We start from the raw sequence: 18,303 nt of genomic DNA on the forward strand, positions 1-18,303 counted from the left end.
GTGTTGAAGACCGAAACTCAGACTTCTTCTCATTATGATATGTTCCCTCTCTGTGACAAGAAAAGGAACTTTCCATGTATGCCATACCCGTGTAGTAAAACAGAGTGTCACTTTCAACCTCTTTCCTGATGCTTACGGTTATGGAGCACTGGGGCAACCCCACACCAGAGTCCTGAAGGCTTGTGCACGCACTCTGAAATGTACAGGGAAATCAAAAGCTGCTCTTTGAATCAGCAAGCAGCTTATGGATCTCCAACTTCACACCTCCACAAGGTCCTCTCTGCACTCAGAACTTTAATTACAAGCCTGAGCATGTCAACAGAGAGAAACAATGTGGCATCTTTCCCAACTTTCTTTTTCTAATTGTTAATAATGCAGAGAGTCAACAATAGAATTGTTTTCTTCTGTTTTCTCCTCTAGGCTGCCCCACAGGGTCTTGTACAGTGTTGTGGATATAATCGTGGCTCAGGAAAGACAGTTTGGTGGTTGACGTGCTCCAGAAACCTGAAAGCTCCCTTCGCCCCTCATTTGGGGTTCATAAACATAAGTGAGGCCTCCCCAATTTTTGTTTCCAGTGCCTCTGGCTCCAAGGAAAGCTTGTGTGGACACCTCACAAGTAACTAGGAGAGCAGCTCGTGTTTAGGGACCTGCTGAGTGCTTTTCATGCATCATCGTACTCGATCTCTGTCATTTCTCTTGGAGATAGCTGTGACAGCTCCCTATTTTGCCTATGAGGAAACCAACCTGGGAGAAAATATTTATTAATCTTGTGCTGTTTACAAACTTTGACTGGAGACTCTCACTGTGCTTTCCTCCTGTTATCCAGGGGTACCATCGACCACGGCACTACATTGCAACCCAAGGTAAGTGCCCTGCCAACCTGCTGCCACAGAGACCTTAAGGGCTCCAAGGAAGAGGGTTTTCTGGGAATGACACAAGCTTGTTGACACCTCCACTTCTATCTGTTACCCAACACCCCTTTTCCACTAACGGACTATGGCTGTTCTCTAGAGGAGAGGAATGAGTTTCCACCACCACCACTAACAACAAAAAAACAGAGATAGGCAGGGTTGGGAAGCCTCCAGAGCACCTTGAGAAGGAAAAAGTTGAAAAGTTCAGCTATAGGAATTGTCACTAGGAAATGGTCAGGAAGGAGAGGACCAGGCAGGGCAGACCCAAAGTATCATTCTGGTGCTACCAGACAGAGCTGGCCAAGTGTGCCTTAACTCCTGGATGGGTACATGTTCCTGAGAGAGAGGCAGCCAGCTGCCCTAGGAAGCAACACAGCAGTATGTTATCAGAAGGCTTAAAAAAATGACTACACCTTTCAAATCCTCAGGGAAGTAATCCTGCGGATAATTATATATGTGGACAACTATTTACATAAAAACATTCATCAGTGCTATCTATTGTAGGAAATAAATGAGAAATCTTGAATGCCCAATAATGGGCAGATAGTTAAAATAAAGTGTGATACCTCATATTGTAGAAAACTCTTAAGCTATGGAAAAATATTGTACTTGTTAAGAATTTTTGAGGGAGTCAAAAATGCTTGTAACAAATAAATGACGCTTATTACAGTAAATACACATACACATAAATACAGAAAATGGTATTCAAGCTTTTCCATCAAATACTCGTATTCTTTTTGCACTTTTAAAAATGGTGAAGACCCCAGATATTGAAGAAGTAATTTCCGAGACAATTGCTTCGAACTGTCAGATCCTGCTCCCACTCCTTCTTTTATTTGTGTGTTTCCTTTTGTTTTGCTTTCCTTTTGTTTTCCACCCCTTTTTCTTGCTCCGGCTCCAGTCAAGCTAAAAATCAGAATCTCCTTTTGTTTTGCTGTTAACAGCTCTAACCTCTGCCACCCGAGTTTCCTTCCTGTCTCTCCTTGAGATCCTGGAGCCTGGATTTCCGAAAACTCCCTCAGGCTCAGCCCGGACACAGTGCAGATCAGGTCACGGGTTAGAGAAGCGGGGCTAGAGCGGCCGGAGGAAAGGGTGCTGTGCCCAGGAGTCTGGGGTGCGGCTTTTCCAGCCCGGTGCCTGTCCTGGCCCCACCAGGCTCACACGCCTCTGGCCCCGGTCTCTGCTACGTGGTGTTCCGGTGAGAACCACCTGGCCTCGCTCTGCTCAGCTGCGGGAAGCTCGGCTAGACGGCGAGACGGACGGCCCTCCCAGCCGCCGCCGTGCCTTCACTGCCTCTCCCGCCTTCTCTGCTGGCAGGTCCCATGCAGGAGACGGTGAAGGACTTCTGGAGAATGATCTGGCAGGAGAACTCGGCCAGCATCGTCATGGTCACAAACCTGGTGGAAGTGGGCAGGGTAAGCCTCTCCTGGCGACCCTCGGTGGACAAGGCCAGAGGTGTGCCCCAGCACCTCTGCACCCTGCGCTCGGCACCTCCTGGTCCACACCGGGACCCGCAGCAGCCTCGGGGGAAGATCCCATCACTCCTGCTTCATATTCGAGCAATGTCCTTTCCCTTCAAGTCCTCCATCCCTCTCCCCGCTTCACTCGCTGTTGATAACGTCATCTCATGTATTTTGAGGAAATTAAAGCCATCAGATGTGAATCTACAACCCTACTTGCACCTACAATTGTCTTCTTGTTCTTCTCCTCTCTTGTCAGGCCCAACCCTAAGAAATGGCTGCTTTTGTTCACTCAGAATGCTTGGATATCAGCTATTTCCTATGGCTCTGCCCAGTGTGACAGAGGCCAGGACTGCCTTTTCACAGACAAGCCTAGTGCCTGGAATCTGATCTGCTCAATAATTTTCTCATTTCTCCCATCTCATTTGAAAAATAAGACTCTTTCTCATTGCTAGATTTCCCCCCTCAGAATACAGACATGCTCAGTACCTTCCACTTTGAAATGACAAAACAGGTAAAAATAATTCTCCTGTCTCCACTTTCCTGTTGAACTTTAATGACTCAGAGAAAGGCTCTGCTTCTTCAACTCTGTTCTCTTCTCCCCATTCTGATGTAGCTACTTTCTCCATCCCACCAGCAGTGATATTTGTCAACATCACTCACATCCTTCATGTTGACAAATCAAGTCGTCACTTCTCTCTTATCATACTCCACCTCTCAGTAGCATCTGACCTTTTCCTACCTGCTCTTTATCCCCTGGCCTCTAAACCCTGGTAGTCTTCAGAGCTTGGACCTCTGCCTCCCTCTCTGCTCTAGATAATCTCTCTCCTAGGTCATCCTTAACTAGACTTAGCAAAACCACTGCTATTTCCAGTATGCTTATGGTATGTTGGTGGATGGGCTGCTGAGTTTAAGGCAGGTGTACAAACACCAATATTCAAAAAGCCTTTGTATATCATACAAACTAACTGAAGAGTGGGCAGGTAAGTTTGTCATGGAATGAAGTAGGGGACCCTTGAAGATGGAACATCCTGGCCATAGTCATGAGAAAAGAGGATCTAGGCTGTCATGATCCAGTCAGAGGGTATAGATGTCTCATGTCCTAATGGGGATTTAGGGCTAAGTGAAACTTTATCCATGAGTTAACCGTTATCTAGCCCATCCTCCAGTTTTATAGATGAGGACCAGACCCAAACAGTGGAGTAATGACCCTGAAGTCACCCAGACAAGTCCTGGGTATGAAATCTGACTCTTGGCTTTCAATCTGGTACTTGTGGTCCTTATGCTCAGGCTATTCCCAGGGACTTGGGCCCAGCTTACAGCCACTGAGACAAAAAGGCCATTCAAGAATTTGAGAATTCAGAGGCAAAACCCAGCCTGGCCTGCAACATATCCCCCACGGGAAACAGATTTTTTTGATGGAAATGCTATGAATCTAGGTTGGATTTGGGGAAGAGAGCAATCTCATTCTCTTAGTAGAACTCCTGCTATTGGCCATATATTTGCCAGATACTTAATGTGCATTAAATTTATCTCACAGCAACTGTACAAAGCAACTTTCCTGGTTGTCATTCAGATGGTCTGAGTTTGCATCCTAGCTCCATCTCTCATTAATAGTGGACCTTGGGCAATTTTCTTGGCTTCCCTGTGTTTTAGATCCTTACTTGTAAAATGGAAATAATAGTAATATCTAAGGTTTTGTTATAAGTAATTAAAATAGTACATGTAATTATTCATGGAACACTTAGTAAGCCGTATTAGACAAAGTAAGAATTATCTATTATTATTAACTAGAATCTAAAGTTCAGAGAGATTTCAGCACTTCTAGGAGCTACTTAGTTACTGAGTTTCACAACCAAGCAATGCATCCACTTCTCTCCAAAACCTGTTGCCACTATATCAGTGTTTCCCTAAGTGGGTTCCATGGGATGCTAGTCAGCAGGATGCATAGTGAGAAGAGGGTTCCATGGTTAAATATGTTTGGGAAATGCTGTGTCCTCTGCCCCTTTTGAAGAATCCTGAAGCACATTAGCATTAGCACACTTGAAGAGCTAAGTAGTCTTGTAGTGAAGCAGCCTGTTTGATTTTGTTTAATCAGCATTTCCCAAACTCATTTGACCACAAAACCTTTTTTTGTTTGTTTTTTGTTTCTTGTTTTTTACCTAACACCTATTAGCACCCAGCGGAACACACTGTGGGAAATGCCACGCTAGGCCGTGCGGCGTCCCCCGGAATGGTAATAATGCTTTTGTTCTTCTAAGGGGAAAACATGATCTCTCTTTCTTCCGCGGAATGTGACCTGTCGAGTCGCATGTGGGAATGCTTGCTCATAGCATCTGTACCCACTTCCAGGGCAGAGAGCAGGTTCAGAGTCTTCCCTCTGAGCCCAGCACTTCCATTCTTTCCCCAACTGAGAGCCTTTCTCCTTCCAGCTCCCAGCTACCACCTCTTAATAATGACCCTCTCCTGACCATTTCTGCTTCCACCCCCTAGCTGTTTCCCACCTTTTATTCTCATCTTTGCTCAGCTGATTGCACTCAGCTGCTCCAGCCTGATATAGCAGATAGAAGACTCAGCCAAAAGTAGAAAACTGGCCACATGATCTTGGACAAGTCACCAAACTTCCCAACTTGTGTATTATTTTCATCTGCAAAATGGGAATAATACCCACCTATCTCACCTAGTTTTGCTTGATCACTTTGTGTGATAATGCGTTAGAAAAGGACAAGGAGCTTTGCAACAGAAGATACTACTGTTATTTCTAATGTCCCCAATCCCTCTGGGAGTGAGGTTGGCCCTGTGCAGTTTGCCAATCCCTGGCCACCTGAGCTCCCCATGGACTGAAATGTCACTGAAGTGGTCCCTTGGGTTTATTTGATTGAGAAAATTAGATGAGGGGGCTGCTCACATTCAGCCACACTCTCATACATCTTTGTCTCTCTCCTTCCTTGTCTCTCATTTGGCCACAGGTGAAGTGTGTGAGATACTGGCCAGATGACACAGAAGTCTATGGAGACATTAAAGTCACCCTGATTGAAACAGAGCCCCTAGCAGAATATGTCATCCGTACCTTCACAGTCCAGAAGGTAAGCTTCCCTTGGCTGTGGGCAGCCTGTCCAGCACACTGACCCGACTTTCATTCAGATCATATAGAGATAAAAGATCTAATCTGTGCCCAGGCCCATGCTTAGCACCAGGGAAGGATTCCCAATCAGGTCAGACGTGGGAAACTACTATATTGGATAACATGTCTAGTGAGAGGGACAAACGAAATCCAAATCCAACAGACAACTCAGTGGACTAATGACGTATGATAAAAGCCACAGAGTAACATGCAAAGGGTGAAGGCAGAAACCCACAGGAGGACAGAGTAGTTAGGAAGGACTTGGGGACAGGAACTGGGCAGAGAATGAAGGGTAAGAAGGTTCCAGCCCAGAAAAGGATGGAAGGATTACTATCCCTGGCAGATAGCAAGAAATATGAAGAATGTGGAGGGGAAAAAGTACTCCACATATGGTAGGCCTTTGGTTCTCAAGCAGGGGTGATTTGGTCCTCTAGGGGATACTTGTCAATGTCTAGAGACAGTTTTGGTCATCACTACTTGGGAGGAGGTAGGTTGTTACTGGCGTCTAGTGGCTAGAGGCAGGGGTGTGGATAAATAACCTACAACACAGCACAGCATAGATCCTGTGACAAAGAATTATCCAGCCAAAAGTGTCAATGGTGTCAAGTTGAGAAGAAGAATGAGATCTGCCAAGTATAGTGGCACATGCGTATAACCCCAGCACTGAAGAAGCAGAGGGAGGGGGGTCAGCACAAATTTAAGGCCAACCTGGGCTACACAGTAAGTTCAAGGCCAGCCTGAGCTACATAGCAAGTCATGGTCTCAAAAAACAAAATAAAACAAAAAAAGAAAAGAATGAGATCCCAAGCAAGTACTACCTTTACAGTTAAACTATTATATAATCATTGCTATTACATCATACAGATGTTTCTTCATTTATGAAGAGGTTATACCTGATAGACTCATTTTCAGTTGAAAATGCATTTAACATGCCTAACCTACACAACATTACCGGTTAGCAACACAGTCTTCCGAGTATTACTGTAGAGTATTTGTTGTTTACCCTCCGAATGGCATGACTGAGTGAGACCTACAGCTTGCTGTATCAAAGAGAGTATCACACCACATACTATGTTACCAGCCTGGGAAGACATCAAAATTCACAATTCAAGCAAGATTTCTACTGGACCCATATTCATTTTGTACCATTGTAAGGTCAAAACTCGTAAGTCAAGCCATTATAAGTCTGTTTTAATGACACCTAAAACTTACTGAGCACTTACTAAATAAAGTGCTCTTCTAAGAGCTTTGCATTGATTAACTCATTTAATCCTCTCATCAACACTCTGAGGTAGGTACTATTTTATATACACTTTATAAATAAAGAAATTGAGATACAGATGTTAAGTCAGGTGTCCAAATTTTCCCAGGTATGAGGTGGTAGAACCAGGATTCACAGCTTGGCCCCTGAAGTCTGTTTCCCATTCCACTACATGATAACTATCATTTTCTAAAGTAAGCCACTTTAATGGACACCATGGCCATAAGCCTGAGGATGCAGAAGGGACTAGGAACTTAAATGTTTTGGTAGATGTCCCCTTGAGATTTGGACAAAACTTCATGAAGACCAATGCAGCTACCGTGCAGACTGGACGACAAAATGAGCCCAGTGACATTCTCGCAAGCACTATGTGGCTTAGGCTGTACTGTTTGCTCCCAGCAGCTCTCCCTTCCCCCTAAACTTGATGCTCTTAAAGTCTACTGACTGAGGTGGAAAAGTCAGGAAGCACGTGCACCACCCCAAGTAAGAGAAGGGAGAAGACTAGGTATTGGATGTTGTCTTAGCCCTTAGAAGCAGAGCCTGAGGCAAGGATTCACATACACCTGCTGTAGTCGATGTTCTTGCCGGAAAAACTCATAAGAGAGGGAGGCAAACAGAAGAGAGAAGGGGTCAGGTAGAACAAAGGTAGAGTCTTCATAAAGTCTAGCCTGGGCCTGATCCACCCAGAGTATAAACCACACCACACAGGAGAGTAGATTTTTGTGCCCCCACGGGAATCAGTCCACTGACCGTAGCTGAGGGGTGACCTCTGGGATAAGCAGCTACTGTCAGCTGAATGCACATCTCCAGAAAGGAGGGCAACTGTGAGGCACCAGCAGCCAGCACTCCCTGCCTCTGATGGACAAGCTCATGAGGAGGACCTGGGTGTGGAAGCAGTCTCATCTGATCACATTTGTGATTAGTGCTGGGAACAGAGTCGGGGCTGAGGACTGTGGGCCATCTTGAGACCTAGGCCCTGAGCATGGAGCCCGGGAGAATTGCAGGCAGAAAGCCACGTTGAGGAGTTAGAATCATGTCTTGGGCTGTCTTTTTGTTTCTCTTTTAAACAGTCACAAAGGAATATATTTTCCATAAGGAGGTGTCCTTAAAGACCCCAAGGGGATCTGGGATTAATTCAACTTTGTAGCCTCTTCGTGCTAACAGGCAGGCACTTGGGGCTTCATCTCAAAATCAATACCTTAGTTAGGGACCAGGTGTCATAAACTGGAAGTGTTTTCATCATCACTGAAGGGAGCATTAGGAAGAAGAGCCTTTGATAGGTAGTCACAGCACAAGTCTGGAGGACTTAATCCAGGGCTTCTGGGTGCAACCAACTTGGAGGAGAGAGTAGAAAAGGTCCGAGGATGTGTTCTTTGAGCTTCAGCTCACCCACTGCTCTTACTACAGCCTTTGTTTTCTCTCTCCTGATCAGACTCTGCCTCTCATCTTGCCCAGTCCTGGTTTGGGTTCCCTCGAAGCAGAGCAGGAGGTAGCAGTGATCTAGATGCCTAGACCCTATGTGAAGGGAGAGCTCACAGGAGAAGAGGGTGAAGGAGACAGGATAGGGTGCAGAGAGGAGAAAGGAGCCTGGCCAGGATGTACTCTCAACAGATCCCGCTGCCACCTGACCCCACTGAAGCCCTGGAACCTAACTGCTTTGTACACACCGTCCAATTTGGAAACAGAGTGGCCTTTTGCACTTTGATGAGGATAGCTAGTCATTCTGGCTTATCCAGAGCAGTCCTAGTTTTAGCACTGAAAATCCATATCCTGGGAAAGCTCTGGGCAAATGACAAAGTCAGTCAATCACCCAGCTCTTCTACCAATCACCGAGGGCCAGGTGTACTCTTCCCCCAATGGGAGCCCTGTTCTCTAAAGAAAGGGGCTGTGCGCTGTCTTCAGCCAAGACATGTGGGAGATGAATATGGTACATCAGTCCAAGAATGGAGACCTGAGTGAGTACCAACAGAGCTCTCTGCACAACCCCGGCACACCTACCCAGGTTCCTCCTGACTGCACGTCTGATCATGAGTTCACCTTCCATGCAGCCACCTGGGGATTGTCAGTGCCTCTGAGATGAAATCAAAGCTATGACTTGGATTCAACCAAGGCCTCTGGGGCCCAGCACCCCACCCTCCCACGTGCACAATACTGTGTTCTGTGGTCTTCTAGCATTGCCCTGGGCTCTTCATGGTTCTCTGCACACAGCGTACTAAGTCCTATTCCTTTGCCCTTACCTACACTGCCCTTCTGCCTTGGATCCTTCAGGCCTTCAGCTAGGTAGTCCCCACACATCAGTATCATGATGAGGAGAAGCACAGACTGTAGGGCCAGACAGACAGGAAGAAGCTGTCAGTTTACAACCCACTTGTTGTATTGTGACTTAGGCATGTTTCCAAACCTTGCTTAGCCTCAGTTTCCTCATCCATAACCCAGAGATAATAATATGAAGACTGATGAGAGGGTTAAATGAAATAATACACTGAAGTATTCAGAAGAGTGACTGGCACATGGTAGATGCTTAATAAATGTTAATTATTTTCATTACTGATTTATTTCAAGATTCAAGTCAAGCATCACCTCCTGCAGGAGGTGTCTTCCGTGATCATGTTAGCTGAACTCTCTCCTTTACATATGTTAATAGAATGATCCACATAGGAGTCTTCCTCCCTAGCAATGCCATGAACTATTCCATGGTGGGGTTGGGGATTTAGCTCACTGGTTCTTCCCCCTGCCCCCCAAGCACAAGGACCTGAGTTCGATCCCTGGTACCAAAAAAAAAAAAAACTATTCCAGGGAAAGAGCTATGGATTTTATTTTCTCCTTCCTAGTGCCTAGCCCAATTCTAAGCATAAATGACCCTTAGTGAATGGTTTTTAACTGGAGGAATGAAAACTCGGACTGTTTCTACTGTATAAACTTCCTATAAGATCTTTGTTAAAGAGTCTCCTGAGAAAACAGTGTAATCACCCCCTTTGGGATGCAGAATGTGTATTAACACACCAAAGGCTCTGAGTAGTCTTTCAGTAAAGCAAGTGATTTCACTTTAACTTGTTCCCCATTGTCCAAGTATTCCTGATCACAGAGACACTGTGTGGTAACACCTATTAACCCTGCCGAGGCCTTGTCCTCCCTGGACAGCAGGCAGGAGGGCTCCTCAGTGCAGCAGCTGCAGCTCCCCAAGTGCTGGGCTGGGTACAGGAGGGCAGCAGCTAAACGAATAGTGGCCCATTCTCTCCTCAGAAAGGCTACCATGAGATCCGGGAACTCCGCCTCTTTCACTTCACCAGCTGGCCCGACCATGGCGTCCCCTGCTATGCCACTGGCCTTCTGGGCTTCGTCCGCCAGGTCAAGTTTCTCAATCCTCCAGAGGCTGGACCCATAGTGGTCCACTGCAGGTAAGTCAAAGCCATGCTCCAGCCAAGTGTGCCCATACAGTTGTGCTCTCTTGGTAAAGGTGATGTTTTCCTGTCCAGTGGCCTTGACACCCCATGTATTCCAGTGCCCGGCCCTTTCTGATAAGAACCAGGTGCCAACATCTGACAACAAGTAGGTGTAGCAGAAGTTGCAGTCTTTGGTATTAATGTTGCCAGGAGATGTAGCCAGGGCACTGGCAGCATCTGCTGTGTCTGCCACGTACGCCTGCCCACATTATTTCACTTACTTCTCATCCAGCCTTGAGACGTGGTTGTTATTATCATTCCCATTTTACAGATAAGGAAACCAAGATGTGAGAGGGTAGACACAGGTTGCAAAGGCAGAGCCAGGATATTTAGCGGGGCCTTCTCCAGACTTCGCCCATAGCTGCTTAGTGTAGCAGCGAGCTGCCTTTTCTTCATTTCTATCAATCACTGGCCTGGAGCATCCTTAATAGAGTAAATGGACAATGTGAGGTTTTATGGAGAAGAGATATTTTCAGCTTTGACCTAGAAAGTCACATTGAAAATGAGTGACATGTCTTTCAGTCCTCTAAATGAAGATGAAGTAACATCTTCAAGGGCATGAAGTATCTCAAGGGCATGAAGAATTGGAGGAAGGTGAACGTTCAGACCTAAAGGCCAAATAGCCTGCGTCGCCCTCCTTCCCAGGGCCTCTCCAATGTGACCTTGGGCCCAGCCCATCTTTTTAGACCCTGCATGCTCAAGTCATCTCATCCTTGCCCTGGCAGTGTCCACATCAGTCAAGGGACCAGGAAGACTCAGTAAACTGTGGATGTTTCAGAGCCAATTCCATTCTCACACAGCATCCATGTGTCTTCTCTAAAATAGTAAATCTACAGCCCCATTTCACAGATAAAGCAATTGAGGATTGGGCAGAACCCTCCTGGTCTGTGTGAGCATTGTGCATGAATTCTTTCCTTTATAACTCATAGCAAACCAAGGGGCGATAGCCCATGAGTGCCCAAGCCCTACAACCCAAACAGCAGCCAGTATAGGGGTGAGGGAGAAAATAAGACAATAGCAAATATTTATCAGGCTTTCCACTACACGCAACACTGGCCGTGTTCCTGTCTCTCCATAGCAAGTCATCTTAATGCATCAGAGCAGAGCAGTACCACTCCTGGGGCTAATAAGATTAAGTGGGTTGGCTAATGCACACTAAATACCTATCAGAAGTCTTGGCATACAGTAAGCACTTAAGAATATCACTCTTCCCTGCTTCTTAGTAATACCTCCCTTCCCCAGCTCTTAGGCCTTAAAGTCAGGAACCATGTCCTGCTTGTCTCATGTCCCCTCTTAATCCCAGAATCCAGTGCAGTGTGCATCCTCAATAAATACTTGTTGACTATAAGTAGCAAATATTTATTGAGAAATCACTGTGCAGGTAGGCAAAGGGCTAAGTAGTATGCATGCATTATGCTTTTTAAACAAAATCTCATGCAATTTACATATATTATACTATTAATGGTATGCGGTAGAACTATTTTTATTATTATTATCAGCATCATTTTACAAATGAGAATAATGAAACCCAGAGAGATTAAGTCATTTACTGAAGGCCACCCAGCGGTAAGTAACAGAACCAGGAGGTGATCCCAGGGGTCACTTCCAAATATCATGTGTTTCATTACTAGATGCATCAGAGCATCTAAATAAACACAGCACAACCTTCACAAAGTCTTTGCCAGAAGGGGCATTTTATGTGTGAGAAAACAAGCTCACAGGCTAGGCAACTCATTCACTGATGATGGATCCAAGATTCAAAAGCAAGTCAAGCTGGTTCTTTCCTCTAAAGTATGTGAAGAATAAGACTTAGAAGAAGAGATGAATGAGTTGCTCTTTGTACTACCTCCTGGAGATCAAAGCCCAGAATGTTGAGTCCCCTTTGAGTGGTCTGGATTGTAGTAGAGGGGAAGAATTTTGAGGCAGATAGAAGTCAGGCTTCAATCCATGCAAGCTGTGAAGTTTTGTCATGAATGAAGACTATTCCTACCAGTTTAATTTCCAGATCACTGAGGGTTATTGTCCCCAGTGGCCTATGCTTCTTGGATTTATCAGCCAATATTGCTTTTCCATCTAACTCCATTTCTCTTCCTCTTTGCATTTTCTTTGGTTTTCACATTGTTAGACAAAGACAGTTATTTCCATAGGGGAAGCAAAATGTAAAACACAACTATAGCAGGCCCCCTTGACAGTCTGCCTGGATTTCCCTTCCAAAACTGCATTTAAGGCAAATCCTGTGTGTCTCTGGTTCAACATCATCATCCTAGAACCCAGCACTAACCTGGGAAGGATTGGCCATGCTCCGTGGAGTCTCATGGAGTTCTTTTGTTACTTTGTTCTTGGTCTGAGATTCTCCTAACAAAGCCATCAAAAGTCAAAAATTGAGTGTGCATCTGGAAATTGATGCCTGACAAGGGTCAAGGGCTGTCGGTTGCTCCAGTTGAATGATTCTGTTGGTTCATGGTCCTAGGGGAGTAGGTGAAAGTGGAGCCCCACATGTAGGGCCTTGGACGGGAGACTCCAGATTCACTCTCTGCCTTTGGGACAGCTCAGAGGTCTCCTGTTTCTACTCTCTCACTCATATCCTCTCTGTTATCTCTCTGTTCCTCTTCCATTGTTTCCATCCATCAATGCATTTGCTAAAAAGAAAAAAGAGAAAGGAATAAAAAGAGAAGGAAACAGAAAAGACATGTATGTTAGACAACTCCAGCGTGCCAGGCTCTGTGTTAAATATTTCACTCTACATAGGTGGTTATCCTTGTCCATTAATTGAGGAAACTTCATGGCCACCTACCGTATAAGCGTGCATATATATCATGTCTTATTTAAAAAGGAAGTGTGAGAAAAGAACCAAGATGCATTATGTAAAGGTACAATTCCCAATGAGAAATGTAATTGTGTTGTATACCTACAATGTAGCAATACAAGAATTTAATTTTTAAAAAAGGAAATGTATAAGCACATATTCTGGAGCCAGACTGCCTGGCTGAAATTCCCTGCTCAACCACTTGCCAGCTGTGTGACCTCAGGAAAAGTAAGCCCTGTGTGCCTCAGTTTTCTCACCTGTGAAATGGAGTGCAAAACTTGCTACCAAGCTCAGAGGGAGGTTTATAGATAACATTTGAAAACCATTGAGAACAGTCTGGCAATCAGCCAGCCCTAAATAGTTGTTTGTTAAGTGAGTATAGAAAAATCAGTTAGTCCTGATAAAATAGTACCCAAATGCCACCAGTACACTTTCATTTCACAAAGGAGAGAGCTGAGGCTCTAAGTTTGGTCCCTTGCTGAGCCTTTCCCAGAGTGTTGAGATTCCAGTAGTTCTGTCTGACAGCAGCAGCATATTGCCTCTCCGCATGACCCTCTGGGATGGAGCCAAGTGGTAGGGCTGGTCCCATCCAGAGGCCCCTAACACAGATTATCCTGTTTCTTCCAGTGCTGGAGCTGGGAGGACTGGCTGCTTCATCGCCATTGATACCATGCTTGACATGGCTGAGAATGAAGGGGTGGTGGACATCTTCAACTGTGTGCGTGAGCTCCGAGCACAGAGAGTCAACTTGGTGCAGACAGAGGTGAGTCACGGGAGACTAAGCCAGCCAGCTACCTGCAGCCCTGACCAAGGAGAAGCACTGTAGGGCAAAGAGACCACAGGTGGTGGACCTGGGTGCAGGAGAGGAGAGCAACCATGTGGCTCACTATGGCGAGACCCCTGTGGAAGCTGGAGCACCCCAGCCAATCCTAAGGAACTGTATGTAGTACAGGGATTTCCACCCATGATGAATGGTGGTGAGCTCCCCATTGCTGAGGGCGTTTGAGCCAAAACTGAATGGCAGCTGTTAGGGATTCTTTGAATAGTATTCCAGCCTCGGGTGAAGGTCAGCCTGCCATTTATTGATTGCCCACTATGTTCTAAGCATCAGTTCAGTTCCTGAAAGAAATGGCTTAATCAGCAAAATTCTTGAGGACTTGAACCCAGGGTTGAGAATTCCAAGAGAGACAGACACAGCTCCTGCCCTTGAAGGAGAGAAATTCCTCTAGGAAATGTCCGTCCAGTTAGAGCTCAAGGCAGGAAATAGAGGGAGGTTGTCTTTATTGTGGGACATCTACTGTGAGCAAGGGAATGCCCATGTGTTGGGCATTTATAACTCAAGATACTGTGTTGTTTCTACTCCACAATGACCTATGATGCCACCCCTACTAGAATCCCTATTTTATCAATGAAGGGGAAATTGACAAACTGTGCCCTCAAGATCTCAGAACCTGGGTCCGTGTGCTGCCAAGGCCTAGGTTCTTTGCTCTGAACAACTCTCTCTCACTAAGCAACTTTTGCTCACTCTCCCGCTCCTCCATGCCTTGGCTTTCCATCCTTGTAATAAGCCCATCTTCTGGCTCTAGTGAATATGGTTTATGCCCAGGCAGATACATGGAAGCTGCATACATCATCTACCTTGCAAAGTGAAGCTGCCCATGGCATTGGAGACAGCATTCTTTCCTGACTCTGCAGGGAAGACCCTCAAGGATAGGTTCACAAAAGATCTTGCTGCAGGCTCTGAGCAAACTTACACGGGCCGGTGTTCATGAGAGCCCAGGCAACTGCTTTACTCGTTCCCAGGTCCATGTCTGATGCACCTGGATAGGTGATTTATATAGAGAAATAGGCCATGTTTTTCGGGACAGAAGCCACTCAACAAACACTTATCATGAGCCTGAAACCCCAACAGCAAGTTCTACTTGGTGGATTTAGAAAAGACTTTCCAAAAGGAATGAAACATTGAAGGTATAGAGAAAGGGGAGTGGAGTTTTTCGGAAGAGAAAGCAAGTACCAAGAATTGAGATGGAATGAGTTTGGCACAGGTTTTAAGAGCACACCCTGAGACAAAGACCTGAAGGCAAGCAGGAAATCCCAAGACAGCTAGCTGGTAAGTGGGGGAAGTGAGACAGAGGAGGGAAGGAAACAAACAAAGGGTACTTTATCAGGGTGCTAAACACAGTTCCCTGCTGGGGAACTCTGGTGTAGAACCTGAATCTAGTTTGTCCCATCAAAGGGTGGAGGGTACTTGGGTTTTATCCTCAGCTTTCCCTCTGTCGTTGCTTGAGGGCTCCTTACTGGGACCTCACCTCCTTGGCTTTGAGACTAACCTGCATACAACCCAAGTGTGCTTCTGGGGCTAGAGAAAGCCTTCTATAAAGAATAATCACAGGTTACTAGCAGCAAGTAACCCTTGGTAGGGAAAGGTAAAACTGAGATGTGAGCAAGGCATCAAGAACACCTGCTGTGATATGTCCACAAGTTTCTCATTTTTATCATGACTCTGTTGTTCAGTCTTCCATAAAGAACAAATCACACTATGGCTCAGGCAGTCACTAAGAAGTACGAGGACTTGGTCCTTTGTTCACAGGACAGAAATTATGGATTCAGCAATGTAAATCATGCTCAGTCTTCACGGCCACTGTACTTACCTAGTTCTCTGTTCCCTCCCCTTGACTGTGCAGGAGCAGTATGTGTTTGTGCACGACGCCATCCTGGAAGCATGTCTCTGCGGCAACACGGCCATCCCCGTGTGTGAGTTCCGCTCTCTCTACTACAACATCAGTAGGCTGGACCCTCAGACAAACTCCAGCCAGATCAAAGATGAGTTTCAGGTATGGACAAATCTTGGAGACTGTCTTAGTCATTTCAAGCTATTGTAACAACTTTCCATACGCTTTGTGGTTTAAATAATAGATATTGATTTATCACATTTCTGGGGAGTTGAATATCAAACTGCCAGCAATTGTGGTGTCTGCAGAAGGCTCAGACGCTGTCCAGGTTTGCAGGTGACTGCCTTCTTGTTGTAGCTTCACGTGATGGAAAGCAGAGAAGAAGAAAGCTCGCATGTCTCTTTTTTAGAGAGCACTAACACCGTATATAAAGGTTCCACTCTCCTGACCTAATTATCTCCCACAGAACTCACTGTCTAAAACCATCTCCATGGCAACATATGCCTTTTGGGGTACACATTCTATCTATAGCAGTGACCGAGCCAACTTCAGTGGTGCTGTGCACATTTGTGGGGCTTTCTTTGTGAGAACTGAGATGTCCATAGGCTTTCAGGTTGCAGTGCCAGGCAGCTGCTGAATGCATTCCAAAACACCAAATCCACAGCCATGAGCAATGACTAACCAATAACTCAGTGATGCCTGAAGCTTGCTTTTAACTATAATTATGTTTTTAAACTTAGGTCTTACTTAGTCCTAGTCCAGGTTGTGAATGGAGAGAAGGTATGCACATAGATAAGAATTTCATGCTGCTTTGTTCCTGGGGGGTCTCAGGTTTTCTCAGTTGATCCTTACTACTTCAAGTGTAACACGTTCTAGAGATGAGCACCATGAGCTTCACTTGGGAAATGCAGAATCTTGGACCCCACCCAGATCTGATTAAGAGCCTGCAATTTAACACAATCTCTGGATGATTATCAAAATTTCAGAAGCATCATCCTAGAGCACAGCTCAGGCATAGCAGATCTGTACCTTGGAGCCCATGTGGTTAGACTTGTGGTGACTTCATTCTGAGAGGCCTGGACATGATTCACTGAATACAGCCAAGCTAGAGTTCACCCCTGTATCCCAAGGCCAGTACCAGGGTCATGCCTGAGCAACAGGAGCTGAGAACCAGGCAGGAGGAAGCAAAGATCTTTGTCATGCACAAACATATACGGCTCCAGGACTTGCTTCAAGCCCATGAGGAAATACTGGTCTCATGGCTACATGGGCAGCTAGCCCAGGCAGGTCAATATTTTAGTGCTTCTTCAAACAAATAGTATTTTACTGATGTAGAGCAGAGACAGTATGACAAATGACTGAAGGATGGAAGACAGAGAACTCTGGACATTGGAAACAGAATCTAGTCTCTATTGTCTGGGGCAGCTCTGGTTCTAACTTGCAAGATTCGCTCTGTAGAACATAACCTCTGCAATTTTGCAGATCTATTAGAGCATTCCCCTTAGAGGTCTCCCATCCACCCTGAGCATCCTTCCAGCCTCACACAGGTTTCTTTCTGAGAAGAGTGCTGGTAAACCATTTTCCTCATTCTACGACACTTCAAGTGATTTTTAGCACTCACTGGGGATTCCCTGCCCCTATCCCCACCATACGCTCTTCTGGCTGGCCTGTCCTTTAATGCAGCATTGGCTGAGTTGAACAATGCAGTCCAACTGGCTGGCAGGAGTTGAGCTCCATGTCTGTGGCTGTGTGTGGGCATGCTGCCCCTGCACCCTTGGCATCTTAAAAGTGTCATACAGCTCCTGGCAAAGATTCTCAGTCCACAAGTCCCAGTGAGCGGGATATGATAGAACACTACCACGATGGAGGAGGCATGGGTCCCAGGAATGGGACAGTAGAGCCAAGCTTAAAGGGTGGAGATAAATGAGCTAGGCTAAAATGGACCATCACTGTCTCCTCTCCTCAGGGACAACTCTCTAAGCAGTGTTTATCTGCCCACCTTGTGCCCCACAGACACTCAACATTGTGACACCTCGAGTCCGGCCCGAGGACTGCAGCATCGGGCTCCTGCCCCGGAACCATGATAAGAATCGGAACATGGATGTCCTGCCTCTGGACCGCTGCCTGCCTTTCCTCATCTCAGTGGATGGAGAATCCAGCAACTATATCAATGCAGCACTGATGGATGTAAGCAGAGACCTGGCAGGAAGCTGCTGGCTGGCATTTCAGGGAAAAGCTTCTTCCTGAGGTGGAGGTGGCTGCATCCCAGGGCCCTGACTGCACCATCCAGCCTCTCTTTCCTTCTGACCTGCTGGCCTTGAGCACCTTTGCTCGTCCTAAAGGCACCTCTTCCCACCCTGAAGGCTCAGGCCCAAACCCAGACACAAGCTGGGCTCTTGGCCCTTTGACTCAAAGAACCTGGAAAGAATAAATCAAAAGTGTAAAGTGATTCCAATGACATCACAACAAAGCTACAGTCCTACCATGTACTCCCTCCCACCTCCCACAGAGCTAATTCAACCTGAATTTCAGTTTAGGCAGCATTCCTTGTGCCAGGCCTTGCCTGTACCCAGGTTACACAAGAGCGTACAGACATAGATTCTGCCTGCTGGCACCTCCCATTCAG

At 46.0% G+C, this 18,303-nt stretch overlaps 1 protein-coding gene across 18 annotated transcripts in view; it reads left to right on the forward strand.

Moving 5' to 3' along the window:
* Ptprt (protein tyrosine phosphatase receptor type T) overlaps positions 1-18,303 on the forward strand; it is a 1,083,111-nt gene that overhangs the window by 1,036,100 nt on the left and 28,708 nt on the right. For 11 of the 18 annotated variants that reach the window (XM_087197882.1, XM_087197890.1, XM_087197883.1 and 8 more), the window contains 8 exons: positions 827-863; positions 2,229-2,326; positions 4,548-4,607; positions 5,341-5,457; positions 10,000-10,154; positions 13,633-13,768; positions 15,690-15,839; positions 17,691-17,864. In XM_087197882.1, coding sequence (XP_087054008.1) covers positions 827-863; positions 2,229-2,326; positions 4,548-4,607; positions 5,341-5,457; positions 10,000-10,154; positions 13,633-13,768; positions 15,690-15,839; positions 17,691-17,864 — 927 coding nt within the window. The remainder of the gene's footprint in view (positions 1-826; positions 864-2,228; positions 2,327-4,547; positions 4,608-5,340; positions 5,458-9,999; positions 10,155-13,632; positions 13,769-15,689; positions 15,840-17,690; positions 17,865-18,303) is intronic. The other 7 variants (XM_087197888.1, XM_087197891.1, XM_087197894.1 and 4 more) reach the window with 1 other exon arrangement.

This window comes from Heterocephalus glaber, unplaced genomic scaffold, assembly GCF_053883595.1.
Source record: "Heterocephalus glaber isolate CG9 unplaced genomic scaffold, H.glaber_assembly_v1.0 deba00001673, whole genome shotgun sequence".
Classification (NCBI taxonomy): Eukaryota; Metazoa; Chordata; class Mammalia; order Rodentia; family Bathyergidae; genus Heterocephalus; species Heterocephalus glaber.